At 37.2% G+C, this 17,837-nt stretch overlaps 1 protein-coding gene across 2 annotated transcripts in view; it reads right to left on the reverse strand.

The window, feature by feature from the left end:
- IntS9 (integrator complex subunit 9) overlaps positions 1 to 17,837 on the reverse strand; it is a 405,017-nt gene that overhangs the window by 233,802 nt on the left and 153,378 nt on the right. For both annotated transcript variants that reach the window (XM_090391326.1, XM_090391327.1), the window contains exon 9: positions 1,860 to 2,016. In XM_090391326.1, coding sequence (XP_090247452.1) covers positions 1,860 to 2,016 — 157 coding nt within the window. The remainder of the gene's footprint in view (positions 1 to 1,859; positions 2,017 to 17,837) is intronic.

Genomic DNA, 17,837 nt, shown 5'->3' on the forward strand with positions numbered 1-17,837 from the left:
TGTGGCAAAGCAGCAGCAGGCTTTGATGATATTCATCCAGTATTCTTGGTTAATTGTGGAAAAATTCTCATTAATGGTTAACAAGATTCTTTCCTCATATTTTAAGGACAGAAAATCTTCCAAGTGCCTTTAAGAGAACCAAAATAATAGCCATATTAAAACCCAACCAGCTTCAAGATCAAGCAGAGAGCTACTGCCCAACTGCGCTCGTAAGCTGCTGTTATAAGCTCCTCAAAAAGCTCCTCCTTAACAGAACTGTACCAAAAATATCCAAAGTTATCCCAATTGAGCAAGCAGGTTTTAGGGCTCAACATAGTTGTACAGACCAAGTACTAAGCCTTACTACCTATATCGAGGCAGGCTTTCAGAGATGTTTGAAAACTTATGTTGTGTTTGTTGACCTTACCGCTGTGCACAACACAGTATGGAAAGAGGGATTGCTATACAAACCATACCATGCTAATCCATCGTATAACTTACTGGTAACATACTTTCTGACAAGTTCTTTTATGTGGTACTGGGAAACAAAATGAGCAAACAGAGAAACCTGAACAATAGTCTCCCACATGGCTCAGTATTGGCATAAATCTTATTCAATGTATATACATCTGATCTACTGACAACTAGGTCAAGAAAATTTGTTTATGCTGATAATATAGCCCTCACCAACCAACATAAGAACATCAAAGTAACTGAAGATATTCTCACAAATGATCTTAGAACCATTGGGAATACTTTTATAAATGGGGACTAACACCAAACCTCAATAAGACTGAGGTTAGCTCTTTCCCCCTAAACACCAAATTAGCAAACAGGAAACTTTAACAACACAAGTGTGACACCAAGATTTCCCTAAATATCAGGGTGTTACCTTGGATACAACACTATCTTTCGAAAGATATGGAGAGCATCTCTTTAAAGATCAGAACCCATAATAACATCATACAAAAATTGTGTTCACCAGTATGATGAACAATATTCTGCTGGGACAGTTATCAAGAAAATCAACATGCAAATAAATGCAGCAACATGGACAATAACAGATATCAAATCCACTCCACTCTAATGGCTTCCAACCTTGAGCAACAATGCACCACTGAATTTGAGGAGACAAAATGCTCTTGTGAAAGAGTACAGAAAAATAAACAGTAATCCCCTGTTACCAATACATGACAACCTCCCACATTATAAGTATAAATCACCTTAAATACCGATGGCTTCCAATAATATTGGCTGAAGAACTTGTAAATAGTGATTTCAACGTTAATTCAAAATGGCTAGAAACTTGGAAGGAAAAATAGCTGCTGGACTTAAACGAATATTTCCTTTACAACCAAAATCCGAAAGGGATTGAGCGTCCACGTTATCTATGGAAAAGCTTAAATAGGATACGTTTTCTTTTTATTTCAGAAGACATGGTATCGGTGCAGACAGCTTACACAAATGAGGAAGATGCTTGACATGATCCCATGCTCTGGAAATATCAAGAGCAACAACACATTTTCACGGTATATACAAAATGTGCAATACCAAAAAAACACACATTACTTTTTTTCTTTTTTTTGAAATATAAGCATAACTAAGTCTCAGTGATAATTTCATTAACAACAATGCAAAAACCTAATGGATCCATAATATCTATTACTTATGCCATCTTACAAGTACAGAAAAAAATGTAGACAACTTTTTTGTTACCATGGCCTCTGCATATCAAAAAATTCATTACACCAAGAAACATACAACATCCATTGTTGTACGTTACTTGGGAACATGTCAGTGGGAGAGATATTACTTTGAAAATAAATATTATGGGAAATCATCAAGTTGGAGGCTTGGGAAATCAACAATATGATTCTTACCAACTGTTATACACAGCTCACCCAGCATGCTGTCAGGATTAACTACTGGTGTTTGAGTAAGGCTACTCAATATTAATACATCAGCATTTCTCAAAGGTGCATGTTCCATTGGCTTAGGATGAGTAGTTAGAGTAGATGATGCAGAAACATAAGCAATCTGAAATGAAATAAAAATAAAACTTTTTCAGGAAACAAAGCAGATACTAACAGAACTGATTTGATGTCAAATAATTTTCACATCTAATATTCCATAGCTAACACCCTCTGAATAATTTTAGTGTTGCTGAATGACTGAACTCTATGTTTATACATCTAAACTGCATTCAAACCCCCCCCCCTTGCCAACAACAGTTCTTTGAATGCACCATCTCATTCAATATCAAATAAACATTAAACAAGGACAATTCTAACAATATATCAAAAGGGTAAACCAAACAATAAACAAAAGGAATCCACACTAGGTGGCACAACTCTCTCTGTGTGTGTGTGGGGGGGGGGGGGGGTGCATATGCAAGCTGCATTTTCCTCCCAATAGTAACCCTACCAAGAGGTAATTTATTCCTACATGCTCCATTGCATACAATGCTTATATTACATGTAGCTTACAAGAACTGATTAACATTTATATTTTTGTATCAAATTCATTACTTACATTTATATTTTTATATCAATATTCATATTTACATTTATATATCCATATATTAACACCATATGATTCACGCAATATCAGTAATTTATGTTAGATTACGAGCACTGGAAGTTGATCTTATTGGCAAATTTAATTAATTCTGAGAAATACTTTTCGATAAGTCTCTGTTTTGATACTGGCCACTTGTCTCTGGAAGTGATGACATGTTGTATTAGGGGCATCCGGATGGAGTCCAGTAGTTGACAGTCGTAGAGTATGTAGTCAACAGTCTGTTGAAGGTGTGGACTACAAGTGCATGATGGCGATTCCAGGATATGGAATCTGTGTAAGTAGTGTCTTAGTTTTTCATGTCCCGTTAGTAGCGTGGTTAAACCTGGAGAAATGGCGTGTCTTTTCAACCGAAGTCCGCTTCTGATGCTTGGCAAGAATTCTTTTGTTGTTGATCTGTTTTTTGATGTCTTCCATTCTTCTTCTTCCCACAAGTCTAGGCTTTTCTCTTCTGCAAGTGTTTTTTAGAGCAGATTTTGAGTACTTTTGGAAACTTGTTTCTAGCTGCTTCTTTAGCCAGATGATCTGCTCTCTCTCATTTCCTGCTACCCCACTATGCATGTTCACCCAGCAGAACTTGATTTCCCATCCCTCTAGAGTGAGAATCCGAACCAGATTTCTGTCTGTTCTATTAATGCTATATGGTTGTTTTGGTTTTTTTATGCCATCTATAGTGCTTTTACTATCAATGTAAATTGTTGCTGTCTTTTGATGAGAGGTGTTGAGTTCTAATTCCTGGGGATATGTAAGTGACTGAACTATAGCAAGTTGTTCTGCTTGGTTTTTGGAATAGAGGATGCAGCCTAGAGCAGCGTTTTTGTATAACGGACTGTCTGTTGTATGCAATGAAAGAACAACCAACATTCCCTTCAGTTTTGCTTCTATCAGTGTATATTTGAAAATTGTCGCTTTTGGAGCTTTCCTTCTCCTTAATATGGATGCTGGATGAGGCCACCTACTGTAGTCAAGCGGGCGTTCGTAGTAATCTGGATCGATGTTGTAACTTTCATTATATCTTCCAGAAGTGACGTCACATACAAGAGATAATTCTTGTATTTTCAGGCAAATCAGTGTTAGAGCTGCAATAACGCAAGCTGCCTCAAAAGATATTGTCCTGTATCCTTTAATTATACATATGGCTATAAGGCGTTGAACTCTGTTCAATTTTTGTCAGTTTATCTTTGATTTTAGTGTATGTTTCCAGGCAAGTGCAGCATAAGATATCAGTGATAGTATAGTGCACCGGTATATATTGTTTTCAGCACTCATTGGCCAAATCCCCACTTAATCCTTGCCGACTTAACTAAGAGGTTTACTACCTGTAAGCTTTTTTTAAGCAACATATGAGATGTGCTTATTGAAGGTAAATTTTTCATCTATTATCACTCCTAGGTATTTTAACTCACTGGCTACCTCGAGACCCTCTCCGTTTAGGAAGACCGTTACAGGTTGTTTTCATTTTTTGCATGAGATATGGAGCACTTTAGAGTTGGTGCTATTGAAGGTAACTTTTTTTCTCGCATGCCCACTCTGCAATTTTAAAGAGTTCTTTGTTGGCTGTTACTTCTAACTGTAAGCCGTCACATCCAAAAATCATTATCATTGCATCATCAGCGAAGGATATGACTTTTGTTTCAGTAGTGAAAGGAAGTCTTAAAAGAGAGTCATACTGGATGTTCCAGAAACCTGGCGCACAGCAGGAAACCTTTGCAGGTAGCTTCGTTTGACTTCTTTTGCTACAGTTGTGGTTTTTAATGTCACGGTTGCTCTTCTGTCTGTAAAATAATTTTTTGTAAGGTAGAGTAAGTTTTTTGGGCATTTTAAATCTATTAACCGATTAATTATGGCTGGCCACCACGCAGCATCGAAGGCTCCTTGTACATCGAGTGAGATCAATAGTACATCTTTTTTTTTTTGCTGTAGACTGTCTTCTGTGAACTCTTTAACCACTATAATTGCATCTACTCTGCTGAACTGAGGTCTAAATGCATATTGATTGCTGCTTAATAGATTTCTTGAGTAGACATAGTGCATTATTCGGTTTATTAGGAGTTTTTCAAGTACCTTACCAGCAATGTTTATGAGACTGATTGGTCTGTATTTGCTAATTTCATCGGATGTTTCTTTTCCTGGTTTGACTGTGGGTATAATTTTTGAGCATTTCCATATTGAAGGAAATCGACCTCTTTTCAGGCATTCGCTGTAAACTGTTGTTATGAATTCGGGAAATTCAGGAAACACGCTTAGGAGTATATCGCTGGTTATTCCGTCTTCTTCAGGAGTTTTTTTTGGATCCATTGATCTTAATACTGACTCGATTTCATCAGATGTGAATAAGTCGTCGTCAGGAGTGTCTATGTCTGTTTTCATTCTTTCTCTGTAAGTTTTGTGGATTTCTTCATCTGCTGATTTATCGTCATCAGGAATGAACTTATTTATCATAATAGCTCAGTTTCTGCTAAGTTTTTAGCGTAGATACCATCTGTTTTCTTGATAGTTGATAATAGGTGTTATCTTGTTCTTGCTTGCTGCTAATTTATATATCCAATTCCAAGGATTCGATTCAGTTGAGATTGTACAGAATTTTTTCCATGATTCTGTTTTCGTGTTTGTAATTTTGGACTGAAAGCTGTATTTGGCTTTATCGTAGTTCTGTCTTCTACTCTCTCTCAAATGTTGGTTATTGTATGTTCTTTGGTATAGTCGTCGGGGTGCATTAACATGTTTTCTTAGGACTGTTAGTTCGTCATTCCACCAAGGTATTGCTATTCTTCCATCAATGTTTAGCTTATTGGTTGGTCTGAGTGTTTGGTCACTGTATTTTATCAGACTTGATGAAAGTGCAGAAGCAAGGAAGTCCGTATCGGTTTGTACTAATGCCCAGATGGCTAGGTTTTTGTCTAAGCTGGGCTGTCGTTCACTGTTTGCATTATAGTAATCTTCTGAGATTAGGCAAGAAAATTCTCTTTTTAATGCTTTTATAAATTTCTCTAAGTTGGATTTATTGGTGAAGTACTTGGTATTAATTAGATGGTTTGTGTTGTGTATTCTGTTTAAATTTTTGTTACTGATAATGAAACTTAATATGCGATGGTCAGAACAGCTTTCCACTTCTTCGCATCTCCATTCAGAAACCAGGGGTAAAATAGCATTGTTTGCTATTGTCAGATCAATGAAGCTGCTTCCTCTGGTATTTTCAAATGATGAACTGTTAAAATTGTCATTTAGTGTGTAGGGAATTTGATGCTATGAACTCTTCCAAATTTTTTCCTCTATTGTTTGTGCTTTCATTAAACCATAATACCGAATGGGTGTTGCTATCTATTCCTAGAATTAGGCCATGGTTGATGGTAAAATCCATGACGTTGTCCATTTTTTTCTAGGTTGTATTTTATGTCAACGTGACAGTTTAGATACATACTTGCAGCAAAAGTTTTGATTCCTCTGTATGTAATTTCGATAAGTACAGAATCCTCATTGCTGTGCTGAGAAATTAATATTGCCTCGACTTCAGGATTGATCACTAGTATTGCAGCTCTCTTTCTTTCTGATCCTTTGAAAATATTTTAAAATTACTTGGAAAGCCACATATTTTGTTGTTGATGTTGTAGGGTTCTTGTATTAATGCTAGTCCTATATTTTTTCTATTTATGAGTTCTGTTAAGTTATTTACAGCCTTTACAGAGCACTGAAGATTTATTTGAAGGCATGCCAGGGAAGTGGTGCTGTTTCTGCTAGCTTTATTATTGTTTTCCATAATCTATGTTTTGAATTTTGAGCTGTCTGTAGTAGCTGTATGTCGGGCAATCTTTGCTTAGTGCCATGTATTTGCAGTCGTTTTTGGTTTTGGCATGCTTGTTGTAATTTTGCCAATTTATGCAGTTCATCTCTAGCTTATTTCGTGGGCACTCGCTAAACTTATGTTCTTTAGAGCAGAATGGACAGGTGGTTTTTTCCTGTGCAGTCTCATGTATGATGGTGGACTTTATTGCAATTAAAGCATCTCAGAAAGCTTACATAGTCTGCACAATAGCAAATCCTCCACAGCATTTTAACATTGGTTTTCAACAATTTGGTCCTCACCGTTGGATCAACTTCTATAATCAAGTTTCTCTTGTTTGTTTTTTTTATTTGTCATGATGAATTTCTGTGTCATCTTTGTATCACCATTGAACAGTTCATAGTTCTGCATGCAGATTGATTCAATTGTGTTGTTCGTATCAATTTCACTGGGAATATCATATATAATTAGTCCTGGGAGATGTTTCTTACTGGGATTTGCTACTAACGTGTCTTTGCATTCCTTAGAGATTTCCTTATGTAGCAAGTCTATGTCGGGCTTTTCTTTGGATTCAATTAAGACTCCTTTGTGATTCTGATTTTGATTTTTCTTGGGTCTATTTTTTCTTTTATGATATTTTTGGTTAGATACAAACATACAATTGGGACCAAAGGTTTACAAAAACACCTATATTTTTTAAGAAATATAATCATAATTGTAGTTTTTCATACATGAAAAAAAGAAAGTTATTTCAATGTCGATGGTTTCATAAAATCTAATAGATTCGTCTGATGGCATAATGTCTTTTTCTTGTCACGCAAAATTTCTTCATAGCAAGCTAATGGCTACAATTCGTTCCTCGTTAGAATCTATGTCCTCCAAAATCTGTAAACCTTTCTTTTATGATTGTTCTTACTGTGGATTCCTGTAGATCGAACTTCTTTGCTAGCTCACAAATTTTCATTCTACCTTCAAAATCCTTAATAATGTTGAGTTTTGTTTCCAAAGTCAATGTTTTTCTTTTCTTGCTAGCTGTAGAAGAATCGGACTTGCTTCTTTTGGATGACATTATTATTTTTTATGTAATAAAATTTTTATCAAGAACATAACATTAAACAATCGCAAGGTTTGTAGACTATAAAAATCATGTATGAATGGAGAGCGACAAAACATGGCAGTGCTTGTTCACAGCATGCGACACTGGCGAATGCGGCCAGCACCTGAAAGATGCGACTAGTGGTGAGGCGTGAAGCGGGACAGGAATACGTGCATATAAGAAACCGTGTAACTCCGGATTCGCGCAAGTCGGGGTATGACTGTATTTCAAAACTACTGGAGATGCAATCCTGCATCAGGGAAGATTCTGCTTGCAGAATACTAGTTCTGAATGCATATCTAAACTTTATCAAAAGAAAAGGAACAGCACTGAATTGCTTACAGAAGCCAGGAAAATCCGTCTTTGCAAATTTTGTTAGAGATAAAGCCATGATATATGTTATCGAGATTTAAAGTGATGTCTGACGTGAAAGAACAATAAAACTGTTCTTTCTTCCAGGAGGGGATCCATATATAGAGTGGTAAATTTAGACTTTGTCAAGACCTTTGACATGTCATATGATAAACTAGTTTTTAATTAGAAAGGATAGAATAGATAAGAAATTACAGAATTAGACAGAAGAGTCTGATAGCTATTAGCAAGTTATACAAACATGTGAAAGAAATATCCCAGAGGAGAGGGAGGCCACTAGTGATGTGCCAAAAGGATGTGTTTCAGGACTCTTACTTGTTTAACCACTTGTAGAGAAGAGGTGGTGGGGATTTATACCATAACAAAAGAGACTTTTCACAGAGTAGAGGGAGATAAGACCAGAATGAGAGGTCATCCCTGGAAAGTAGAAACTATAAGGAAAGCCTGTCTCCAAAGGAAAAGGAAAGCAGTTTTAACTTGGAGCAGCATGGAAGCTGAATGCATTGACAGAGCATGAAAACAGCAAATGAGCAGTGTTTGATAGTGAAGATATTTCACAATGAGTCTTTAGACTGGGGGGGTGATGACAATGATAAAGTGATGAAGTAAAATGCATTTTGCATACAAGACACAAGCATCAACAATAATAGAAGTTACTAAAAATTTAGTAACTTCTATTATTGTTCCTTAATCAAATCAAAGCATAAAATCTCATTTCTATAAAAAAAATTTGTAGAAATGAGAAAATTAGAAGAGAAATCAGAAACAACAGAAAATACAATTAAAACAACAAATCAAAACATAATAGAAAAATAAAATTTCTGAAAATTATCACGAGGATTAGGCTGAATGTAAAAATGGATCCCAAAAAAAGAAAAAGAGCAGAAAAATGCAATGATTTTTAAAAGGACCTATACAGGGAGAGAAACAAATACAGATCTGCTATTGAATTCAGATGAGGCAGTTACAGAACCAAGAGAGAAGAATTATGGAAGATCCTTAAGTAAACAAAGAATAATAAGTCCTAGAGAAGAAAACATATTAGAACACAAAAAATAAGAAGGTTCAGTTTAATAAGGTAAGGTCATGCTGGATATGCTCAATGATATTTTAACTACAGAAAAAAAATTCATTGCAATAGCATAAAATCGATGATTATCTTATCATATGAAAAGAACAGAAGAGATTATATCAGTACTATGGGCCAATAGGTTTGCTTTCATAACCATACAAATTTTCATCATCATCATCAAATTCCTGATATGTACCCTTAGGATGGGAGTGGGGGGGGGGGAGGGTTGCAGAATAATTATGATAGTATTACATGAAAAAGTTACACCATTAATGACTTCCAATCAACAATTTTCCTCCAAATCAATCTGTAATCTATCAAGATTCCAATATTATTAGATCTTATCTTTCTGTTTTTTAAGATACTTTTTACTACATCAATCCATCTACATCTTAGTCTTTCTTTTTCTTACCAACCTGGCAAAGAACACCTGTTTTGCTAAACTTCAGAATGAAGAAAATAGCGATATGACAAGAAACGGCAAGGTTGTACATGAGAATTATGAGAGTGTGAATGTAGAAAGTGTGAATGATAGTATAAATGGTTTCTCAGAGAATAAAAAAGATGAGATAGATGCATTGAGTGAGATCTCGTTGTTGAATGGTGTGATAGAAAGGGCAAAACAGCAGCTAGAGTGCATGAACAAAAGTCGACTGAATGAACCAACCAGTAATAAAAGGTATGACAGGAAAAATAGGCGTATGAATGTGAACATGAACAAAATGAAGGATAGAGTGCTGTATGGAGACTCGTTAGTACGAGGTGTGTTAGTAGAGGATTTGACAAAATCGTACCAACCTGGTGCGACCATAAAGGATGTAACTGAGTCTATTAGAGAGCAAAAGGAAAGGGTGAAAGAAATGATTGTTGTGGCAGGTACGAATGATTTGAAAGGAGATAAAATGGAAATGATAGAAGACCTGAATGAATTGTTTGAGGTAGCAAAAGAAAAGAGTGAGAGAGTTAGAATGATTAGTCTTTTGCCACGGTATGACAGTGAAATGTTTAAAAGGAGGGCCATAATTGCGAATGACTTTATGCATGGGTTATGTATGACGAGTGGTGTGGAATTTGTGGATGTGTGGAGTGAGTTTGATGGGCGAAAGGATCTATATAAGATGGATGGCTTGCATTTGAATGGTTATGGTGTAAGGAGACTTGAGAAAGTGTTGCTGAATGTAGTGGATGTGCAAATTCAGGGAAACTAGATTTATTAAGGGGGGGGGTAGATATACAGTCCTTAGGGAGGCAGTTGAATGTATGAATGAATATAATATGCCCAAGCGAATAAGGACAACAAATCAGAGTGGGATAGTTAATATAAGGCATCAAGGTAGGGTTGGGGCTAATGGGGGGGGTCTTAAATTCATGTACACTAATGCTAGGAGTATTAGGAACAAGAAGGAAGAATTTTTGGCTATGGTTGGCACTTCCAGACCACAGGTTACTGGTATTAGTGAATCATGGCTGACCGTAGATGATATAGCTAGTGGGATTGAATGTGATGGATATAGTGTGTTCAGGAATGACAGGGAGAATAAAATGAGGGGAGGAGTATTGTTGATGATAGCTGATGAGCTACAGCCAAGGAGAATAGAAGTTGAATTGCAGGATAGAGAAAAGAGCACATTTGAGGCTATTTGGTGTGAGATTGTGGCTAGCAGAACTAAATATACAATTGGGTGCTGCTATAGACCAGGTGATGGAAAAGATGGTAGTGACAGTATGCACAAGCAAATAGAAGAAATGAGTGGAAGGAGGGTGATTATTATGGGAGATTTCAACTATGGTCGCATTGATTGGAGTGAGGAGAGGACACACGGGAGGAAGGAATTGGATTTTATGCGGTTATTAAGGGATAACTATCTGTGACAGCATGTAATGGAAAATACTAGGGGTCAGAGAGTGCTTGACCTAGTAATTACATTTGAGGATTTGGCTGTAACAAATATGACCACACTGCCACCAATCGGTGAGAATGATCATAGGGTCTTGACTTGGGAGGTGGCTAAAGGTGTAGAATTTTCAATTAAGACAGGGTACATGTGGAATTATCGGGTGGGAAAGTATGATAAGCTTAGGAGTTTGATTGGCTCAGTGCCATGGCATGTACAACTGCAAGGACTAGAAGTTGATAGTGCATGGGAGGTAGTTAAGAAGTGCTTGCATGAAGCAATGGCTGACTGTATACCTAGAATCCGAATAATAAATCAAGTAGGGGTTATATGGATGAATAACACCATTAAGCTTGAGCTGCAAAAAAAGAAACAACTATGGATGGAATTTAAGGAGAAAGGTGACCGGCAGGCACATGAACGGTATAAAGCGCAGGCCAGAAGGGTGACGAGTGTGGTAAGAAAAGCAAAAAAGGATTACGAAAGAACATTGGCCATGCAGGCTAAAGAGAATCCTAAACAGTTTTTTAGATATGTAGCAAGTAAAAGGAAAAATGTACATGGCAGAATGATTTTAAAGAATGCCGATGGTAGGTAGGTAACTGAATCAGTTGAGATAGCTGAGTTACTGAGTGAGCACTTTGCAAGAATATACCATCCAGGTGGTGACATTGCAGAAACGAATAAACCAGTAGATTATACGGGAATTGTGGTGAATGAAGTGGAGGTGAGTACTCTATTGCATAACCTCAATGTCAATACATCTGTGGGATTGGATGGTATACCAGCTCGTGTAGTACGAGAAGCAGCTAAAGAATTGTCAGTACCCTTGACCATTTTGTTTAATTTGAGTCTCAGGTCCGGGTTAGTCCCGAGCGGGTGTGGAAGGAGGGGAAAATAGTTCCACTGCATAAAGGTGGTTCCAAGACTGCTGTTGTAAATTACCGACCGATTAGCATATCAGGAATCATTGTCAAGGTCTTAGAGAAATTAGTCAAGAAAAGAATACAGGATTGGATAGATGAAAATGGGATATTGTATGGGAGACAACATGGTTTTGTGAAGGGTAGATCATGCCTCGGTAACTTGCTCACCTTTTTATAACACAGTGACGGCTGAACTGGATAGGGGTAATGGGTTTACAATGATACTACTGGACCTTGCCAAGGCCTTTGACAGGATTCCACATGGAACCCTAATCAGTAAACTGGAGCAGATGGGGATAGATATAGGGTTGGTAAGATGGATAGGAGGGTGGTTGAAGGAAAGATACCAGAGAGTGGTTTATTCAGGAGTGGAGTCAAAAAGACGTCTTGTGACTAGTGGAGTGCCGCAGGGCTCTGTTCTTGGACCACTGCTTTTCAATTTGTTCATCAATGATATTGGAAAGGATTTGAGAGGAAGTGTTCACTTGTTTGCTGATGATGCGAAGTTGGGTAGAGCAATTGTGAGTGCACAGGATATTAAAATTTTACAGGATGATTTGGATAGTTTGGAGGACTGGGCTAGGAAAAATGGATGTCAGTTTAATGTGGCAAAGTGTAAGGTTATGCACTTTGGGGTGAAAAGAACAGCAGCAGTATATCGCATTGGTGGAACCGTACTCCAGGAGATTGATGAGGCCAGGGATTTGGGAGTGCTGGTGGATAGGGAGTTGAAGTTTAGGGGGCACATTGCAAAAGTGACTAAAACAGGTCACCAAATCACTTGGCTTATGAAAAATACTTTAACATGAAGAGACAAACAAGTTGTCGTTCCTCTGTATCGAGCCTTGATAAGACCCCATCTGGACTTCTGTGCCCAGTTATGGGCACCAGGGTTTCTTCGTGATGGGGAGGAAGTGGAGAGGATCCAGAGACGAGTGACCAAGATGATAGCAGGAGTGTGGAATGAACCTTATGAGAATAGGTTGAGGATTTGTGGGCTGCAGAAATTGGACGATAGGCGAAGGAGGGGTGATATGATTGAGACATTCAAATTACTGAAGGGTTTTTATAAGATTGATCCAGAAGATATTTTTGAAAATATGACTGGTGGTGGGAGGACTAGGGGCCATGCATGGAAGCTGGGCAAGAGCGTGGTTGACAAGGGTGTTAGAGCTAGGTTTTTTACTTGGAGAGTGGTGAATGAGTGGAATAAGCTTCCAGAGTCTGTTGTGGGTGCTACCACCGTGAATGAGTTCAAGGCAAGATATGATAGATACTGTGTGAATGTTGAATAGTTGTTCCAGACATGATGTTAGGGCCTCCCTCGATGAGTCTGTCGACTCCTTGGAGTTTCCCCGAACAATAATAATAATAATAATAATATTTCTTCTACCATTCTGTTTACATGACCATATCACCTGAGATTAGCTCCGCTGACATATTCTTGAATAGTCTTGAATATTAGAAAGGAACTTGCCATTATTATATCTTCATTTTTAGTATGATTCTGCCACTGATGCCATTGATTCACTCCTCTAATTTTTCTCAGAACCCTCATATCTATGGTCTCTATTCTTTGATCAAGTGCTCTATTTCTAACCCAGCTCAGATCCATAAGTTAAAAGTTTATTTTTCACTTGGTTAGACTATAATAAATTTAGTTTAATCCTTTATCCAAGTGAGAGCAAACAAAGTTTCTTACGTCAGGGTTTTGTTCCATCCGGCAGGATGCAAGTTGGTTGGACATAAGTCGATATATTAAATCAACAGAGTTATAGGGGTAGGGACTTAACTGTAATAAGTATACTGTCATTTTAATTTTTAAACCTTATAAAGGTAGAGATGACCTTGCTATTGCTTCTGCCTGGTATCTTCACATCTGGGCCTGGCTCCCACCTGAAGAGACCTCAATAAAGGTCAAAACTAGTCTGGGTAGTGGCCCTTCCCTTAATGCATAGCAGTATACATGTCCGCAAGGATATGTGCTTTATATTATGGGAGATACTGAGACAAGGAGTGATGAGAGTTTGCTCCACCTTTGCAACGAGTCGCCCAGTGTTGTACTACCTTACCCCAGTCCTGAAGGTACTTTTAGGTGCAAACCTTGTTTGCTCACACTTGGATAAAGGATTAAACTAAATTTATTATACCATAAGTTAAAATTTGTTTGAGCATTGTCTTGTATACAGCTAATTTAGTTTTGTCTAATTTTTTTCTTATTTCATATAAATTTATTCAACTGTGTTCCTACTATACCAGCTTCACTAATCATGTTGTTTATTTCCGTATTTATTTTATCATCGTCACTAAAAATTGTGTCAAGCTGAAAGTTTTACTTGTTCTACAAGTTCACCATTCAGATACAATTGATGTTTTCAATATTTCTGCTTATTTTCATCGCCTTTTTTTACTACTCATTTTCATACCAAATTTATTACAACAGTTATTTGATTTAGTGAGGGAATCTTGAAGACTTGCACGGGATTTATTCAAGAGTATAACATCATCTGCATAAAGTAAAGAGCTAAGATTAACATCGTCAATTTTGATATCGGGGTGCTTAAGGGTCAAAGCTGTATAACTGAGAGGAGACCTCCACATAGCCTTTAAAGGAATGCGGAGAACCGACCAGGGCTTCTGACCTAATGTCCAATCCTCACCTTCTCGTAGTGCACCCTGTTGGGTATCTACTTTGATACTGAACGAACGAGGATGGGCTGGCAATTTGGGATTTAGCCGACCAAATTGTATTCTTATTGGTTAAACCAAAATGAAAAATGATGGTACAACATGACAAAATTTCATGCCGGCTGGGCGTCGCCCGGTTAAACAAGGCCCCCGTTGTTTTCGCCAGGGAACCAGGGCGAACAGCGAAAAGTCAGCTACTGGAACAAATCTGAAAACAAACCCCAACTCAACATCACCAGAGTTAAAGATCGGTACTATCAACGTAAGAAGCCTGAATGGCAAAGAAATGGAGCTAGCTGAGGAATTAGATAAGTACCAGATCGACATAATAGGGGTGACTGAAACAAAAAAGACCAAAACTGGTGAGATCTTTCTGAGCAATAAATACAAAATGTTATATTCAGGCAATAACAATCAAGGAAAAGAAGGAGTAGCCATAGTATTCAACACAAAATACGAGGCTAATCTTCTTGAATGGCAGTCAGTCTCAAGTAGAGTAATGTGGGCAAATATGAGAATGGGGAACTGGACAATGAGACTTATTTGTGCCTATGGTCCCACAGAAGGTTCTACTAAGGTAGAAGTGGAGGAATTTTTTGAGGCTTTAGAAAAAGCAACTGACACAATGAAAAAGGAAAAGTTGGTCCTTGTAGGGGATCTAAATAGCAGAGTAGGAAATGATTGTGAGACATACAAAAATATTTTGGGAAAATTTGGAGAAAAGAGCAAAGCTAATAATAATGGCAAATATCTGTTGGATTTCTGCTCAGGACATGGACTGGTTATTACTAACACCATGTTCCAACATAAAAATGTGCACAAATTCACATGGAGAGAAGAGGCTAGGAATAACAAAAGTCTCATTGACTATGTTATTGTTGATAGTGATGTTTTCTCCCTGGTGCAGGACACCAGAGTGTACAGAGGATTTGAAATTGGAAGTGATCACTATTTAGTCTTGAGCAGGATAAAATTGAATTTCATATTGAAAAGAATAACATGTAAGAAAGTTTTAAAGCGAATAAAAGTTGAGCAGCTCTCAGATGTAAACTGTAGACTAAAATACAGAAATATTATTGAAAAGAAAATGAAAGAGTTTGAGAACAGGAATCAAACCTTGGAGATTCAGTGGCAAACTCTGAAGGAAACATTGATTGATTCTGCCAGAGAGGCATGTGGTGAGGTTGTGTGCAAAGATAAAAAAATCAGAACTCCCTGGTGGACACAGGAAGTTAAAGAGGCAGTGAAGGAAAAGAAGAAAGCATATCAAAAGTTCCTGGCAAATAAGTCAGCTTTTACTCTTACAGAATACAGAGACAAATGTAAGAAAGCTAAACAGTGTGTAAAACTAGCTAAACAAAAGTCATGGGAGGACTTTGGCAAGAATATAGAAAATAAATATCAAGAAGGTGGCAAAATATTCTGGAGGTTGTTGAAGAAGCTTAGGAATGGAGGAAAGAGTGCTGTAAAAGGAATTAGAGATGATAAAGGTGAAATGAAAACAGGAGAAAAAGATATCCTTGAAGTAGGGATTAATTACTTTGAAAAACTGCTAAATGACACAAGCAGTGATGACAGCACAGTGATAAAAAACACTGACCAGGCATGCAGTCAGGAATACATATCCATTCCTGAAGTAGAAAAAGCCATCAAAGGCTTGAAATGTGGAAAGGCAGCAGGAGTAGATGATATTCGACCAGAAATGCTGAAGTATGGTGGTATAAGAGTCTTACAGTCGCTGCACTGCATAGTTCAGAAAGCCTGGACAGAGGGACGAATTCCCGATGATTGGAGTAGAGCTCTCATAGTACCCATATATAAAAAGGGAAATAAAACTGAATGTGAGAATTACAGAGGTATTTCCCTACTGAGTGTTCCTGGCAAGATCTATGCAAGTATACTTGAGAAACGGTTGAGAAGAATTGTGGAAGAAAAGCTTGGTGAAGAACAAGCTGGATTCAGGCCAAATAGAGGCTGTCAGGATCAGATCTTCACTTTACGACAAATAGTCGAGAAAGCATGGGAATATAACAAAGATCTGTATTTAAGTTTTGTCGATTTGGAAAAGGCATATGACAAGGTGCCAAGAGAGAAGCTATTCAATACGCTGCAGTTATATGGTGTCAATGGGGCATTATATCAAGCAATACTTAGTCTTTATTTGAGTTGTGAGTCAGCAGTTAGAATTGAAGGAAGTACAGGAAGATGGTTTAATGTTAAATCTGGTGTGAGACAAGGATGTACTTTATCCCCTCTGTTATTCATTATCTATATGGATCACATTATGAAGGAATGTGGTATTAAACCTGATATCAAAATTGGAGATGTTAATGTCAGCTCTTTGCTTTATGCGGATGATGTTATACTTGTAAATAAATCCGCTACAAGTCTGCAAGATTCTCTGACTAAATTGAATAGCTGTTGTAATAGATATGGTATGAAGGTCAGCAATAAAAAGACAAAGACAACGAAAATAGGCAGAATCATTGAAAATGTCAACTGTGTTGTGAATGGAGAACCTGTGGAACAAGTAAAACATTTCAGCTACTTAGGCACAATTTTTACTGAAGATGGTAAACTAAATATAGAAATAGACAACAGAATCAGCAAAGCTGGTATCGTGGGAAGTCAATTGAATAAATTCATATGGAATAAGAAAGAAATTAGTCGGAACACTAAATTAGCTGTATACAAGACTGTGTTCAAACCAATTTTAACTTATGGATCTGAGAGCTGGGTCAGAAGTAAAACACTTGACCAAAGACTAGAGACCGCAGATATGAGAGTCCTGAGAAAGATTAGAGGCGTGAACAGATGGCATCAATGGCAATATCATATTAAAAATGAGGATATTAGGAAAGAACTTGACATTGTCAGCATCCAGGAATGCATTAGCAGAGCTAATCTCAGATGGTATGGTCACTTAAATAGAATGGGAGAGGAAAGATTAGCAAAACAAGTGTTCTCTGCCAGGTTGGCAGGAAAACGACCCAGAGGAAGACCAAGATATAGGTGGATTGATACGGTACAAAGTGCCTTAGACGATAGAAATATAAGATCTGATAATGTTGGAGTCTTGACAAGTAACAGACTGATTTGGAGGAAAATTGTAGATAGGCAGTTAGTAATGATGTAATTTTTTCATGTAGTACTGTCATATCCTGTACACCCCTTGAGGGTACATGGCAGGAATTTGATGATGATGATGATGATGATGATGATGAATTTTGATATCAGATTTTCCTTCATAACGTGATTTATGCAAGCACTTGAGCAAGATCCTAGACAACTGGCTAAAATCAAAAATAATTGCAAAAAAAAAAAAAAATTCTAAATCAAATATTAACTAAAAACAAATCACTTATTTTCCATAATTACAAAGTTATGGAATAATTAAGACAAATCGTTAAGAAATCTTGGTGCCAAGATTGAACTATTTGTCTTAAAGTTG

This window comes from Typopeltis vanoorti, chromosome 4 (assembly GCF_054136105.1).
Source record: "Typopeltis vanoorti isolate ZY-2024b chromosome 4, IOZ_Tvanoo_1.0, whole genome shotgun sequence".
Lineage (NCBI taxonomy): Eukaryota > Metazoa > Arthropoda > Arachnida > Uropygi > Thelyphonidae > Typopeltis > Typopeltis vanoorti.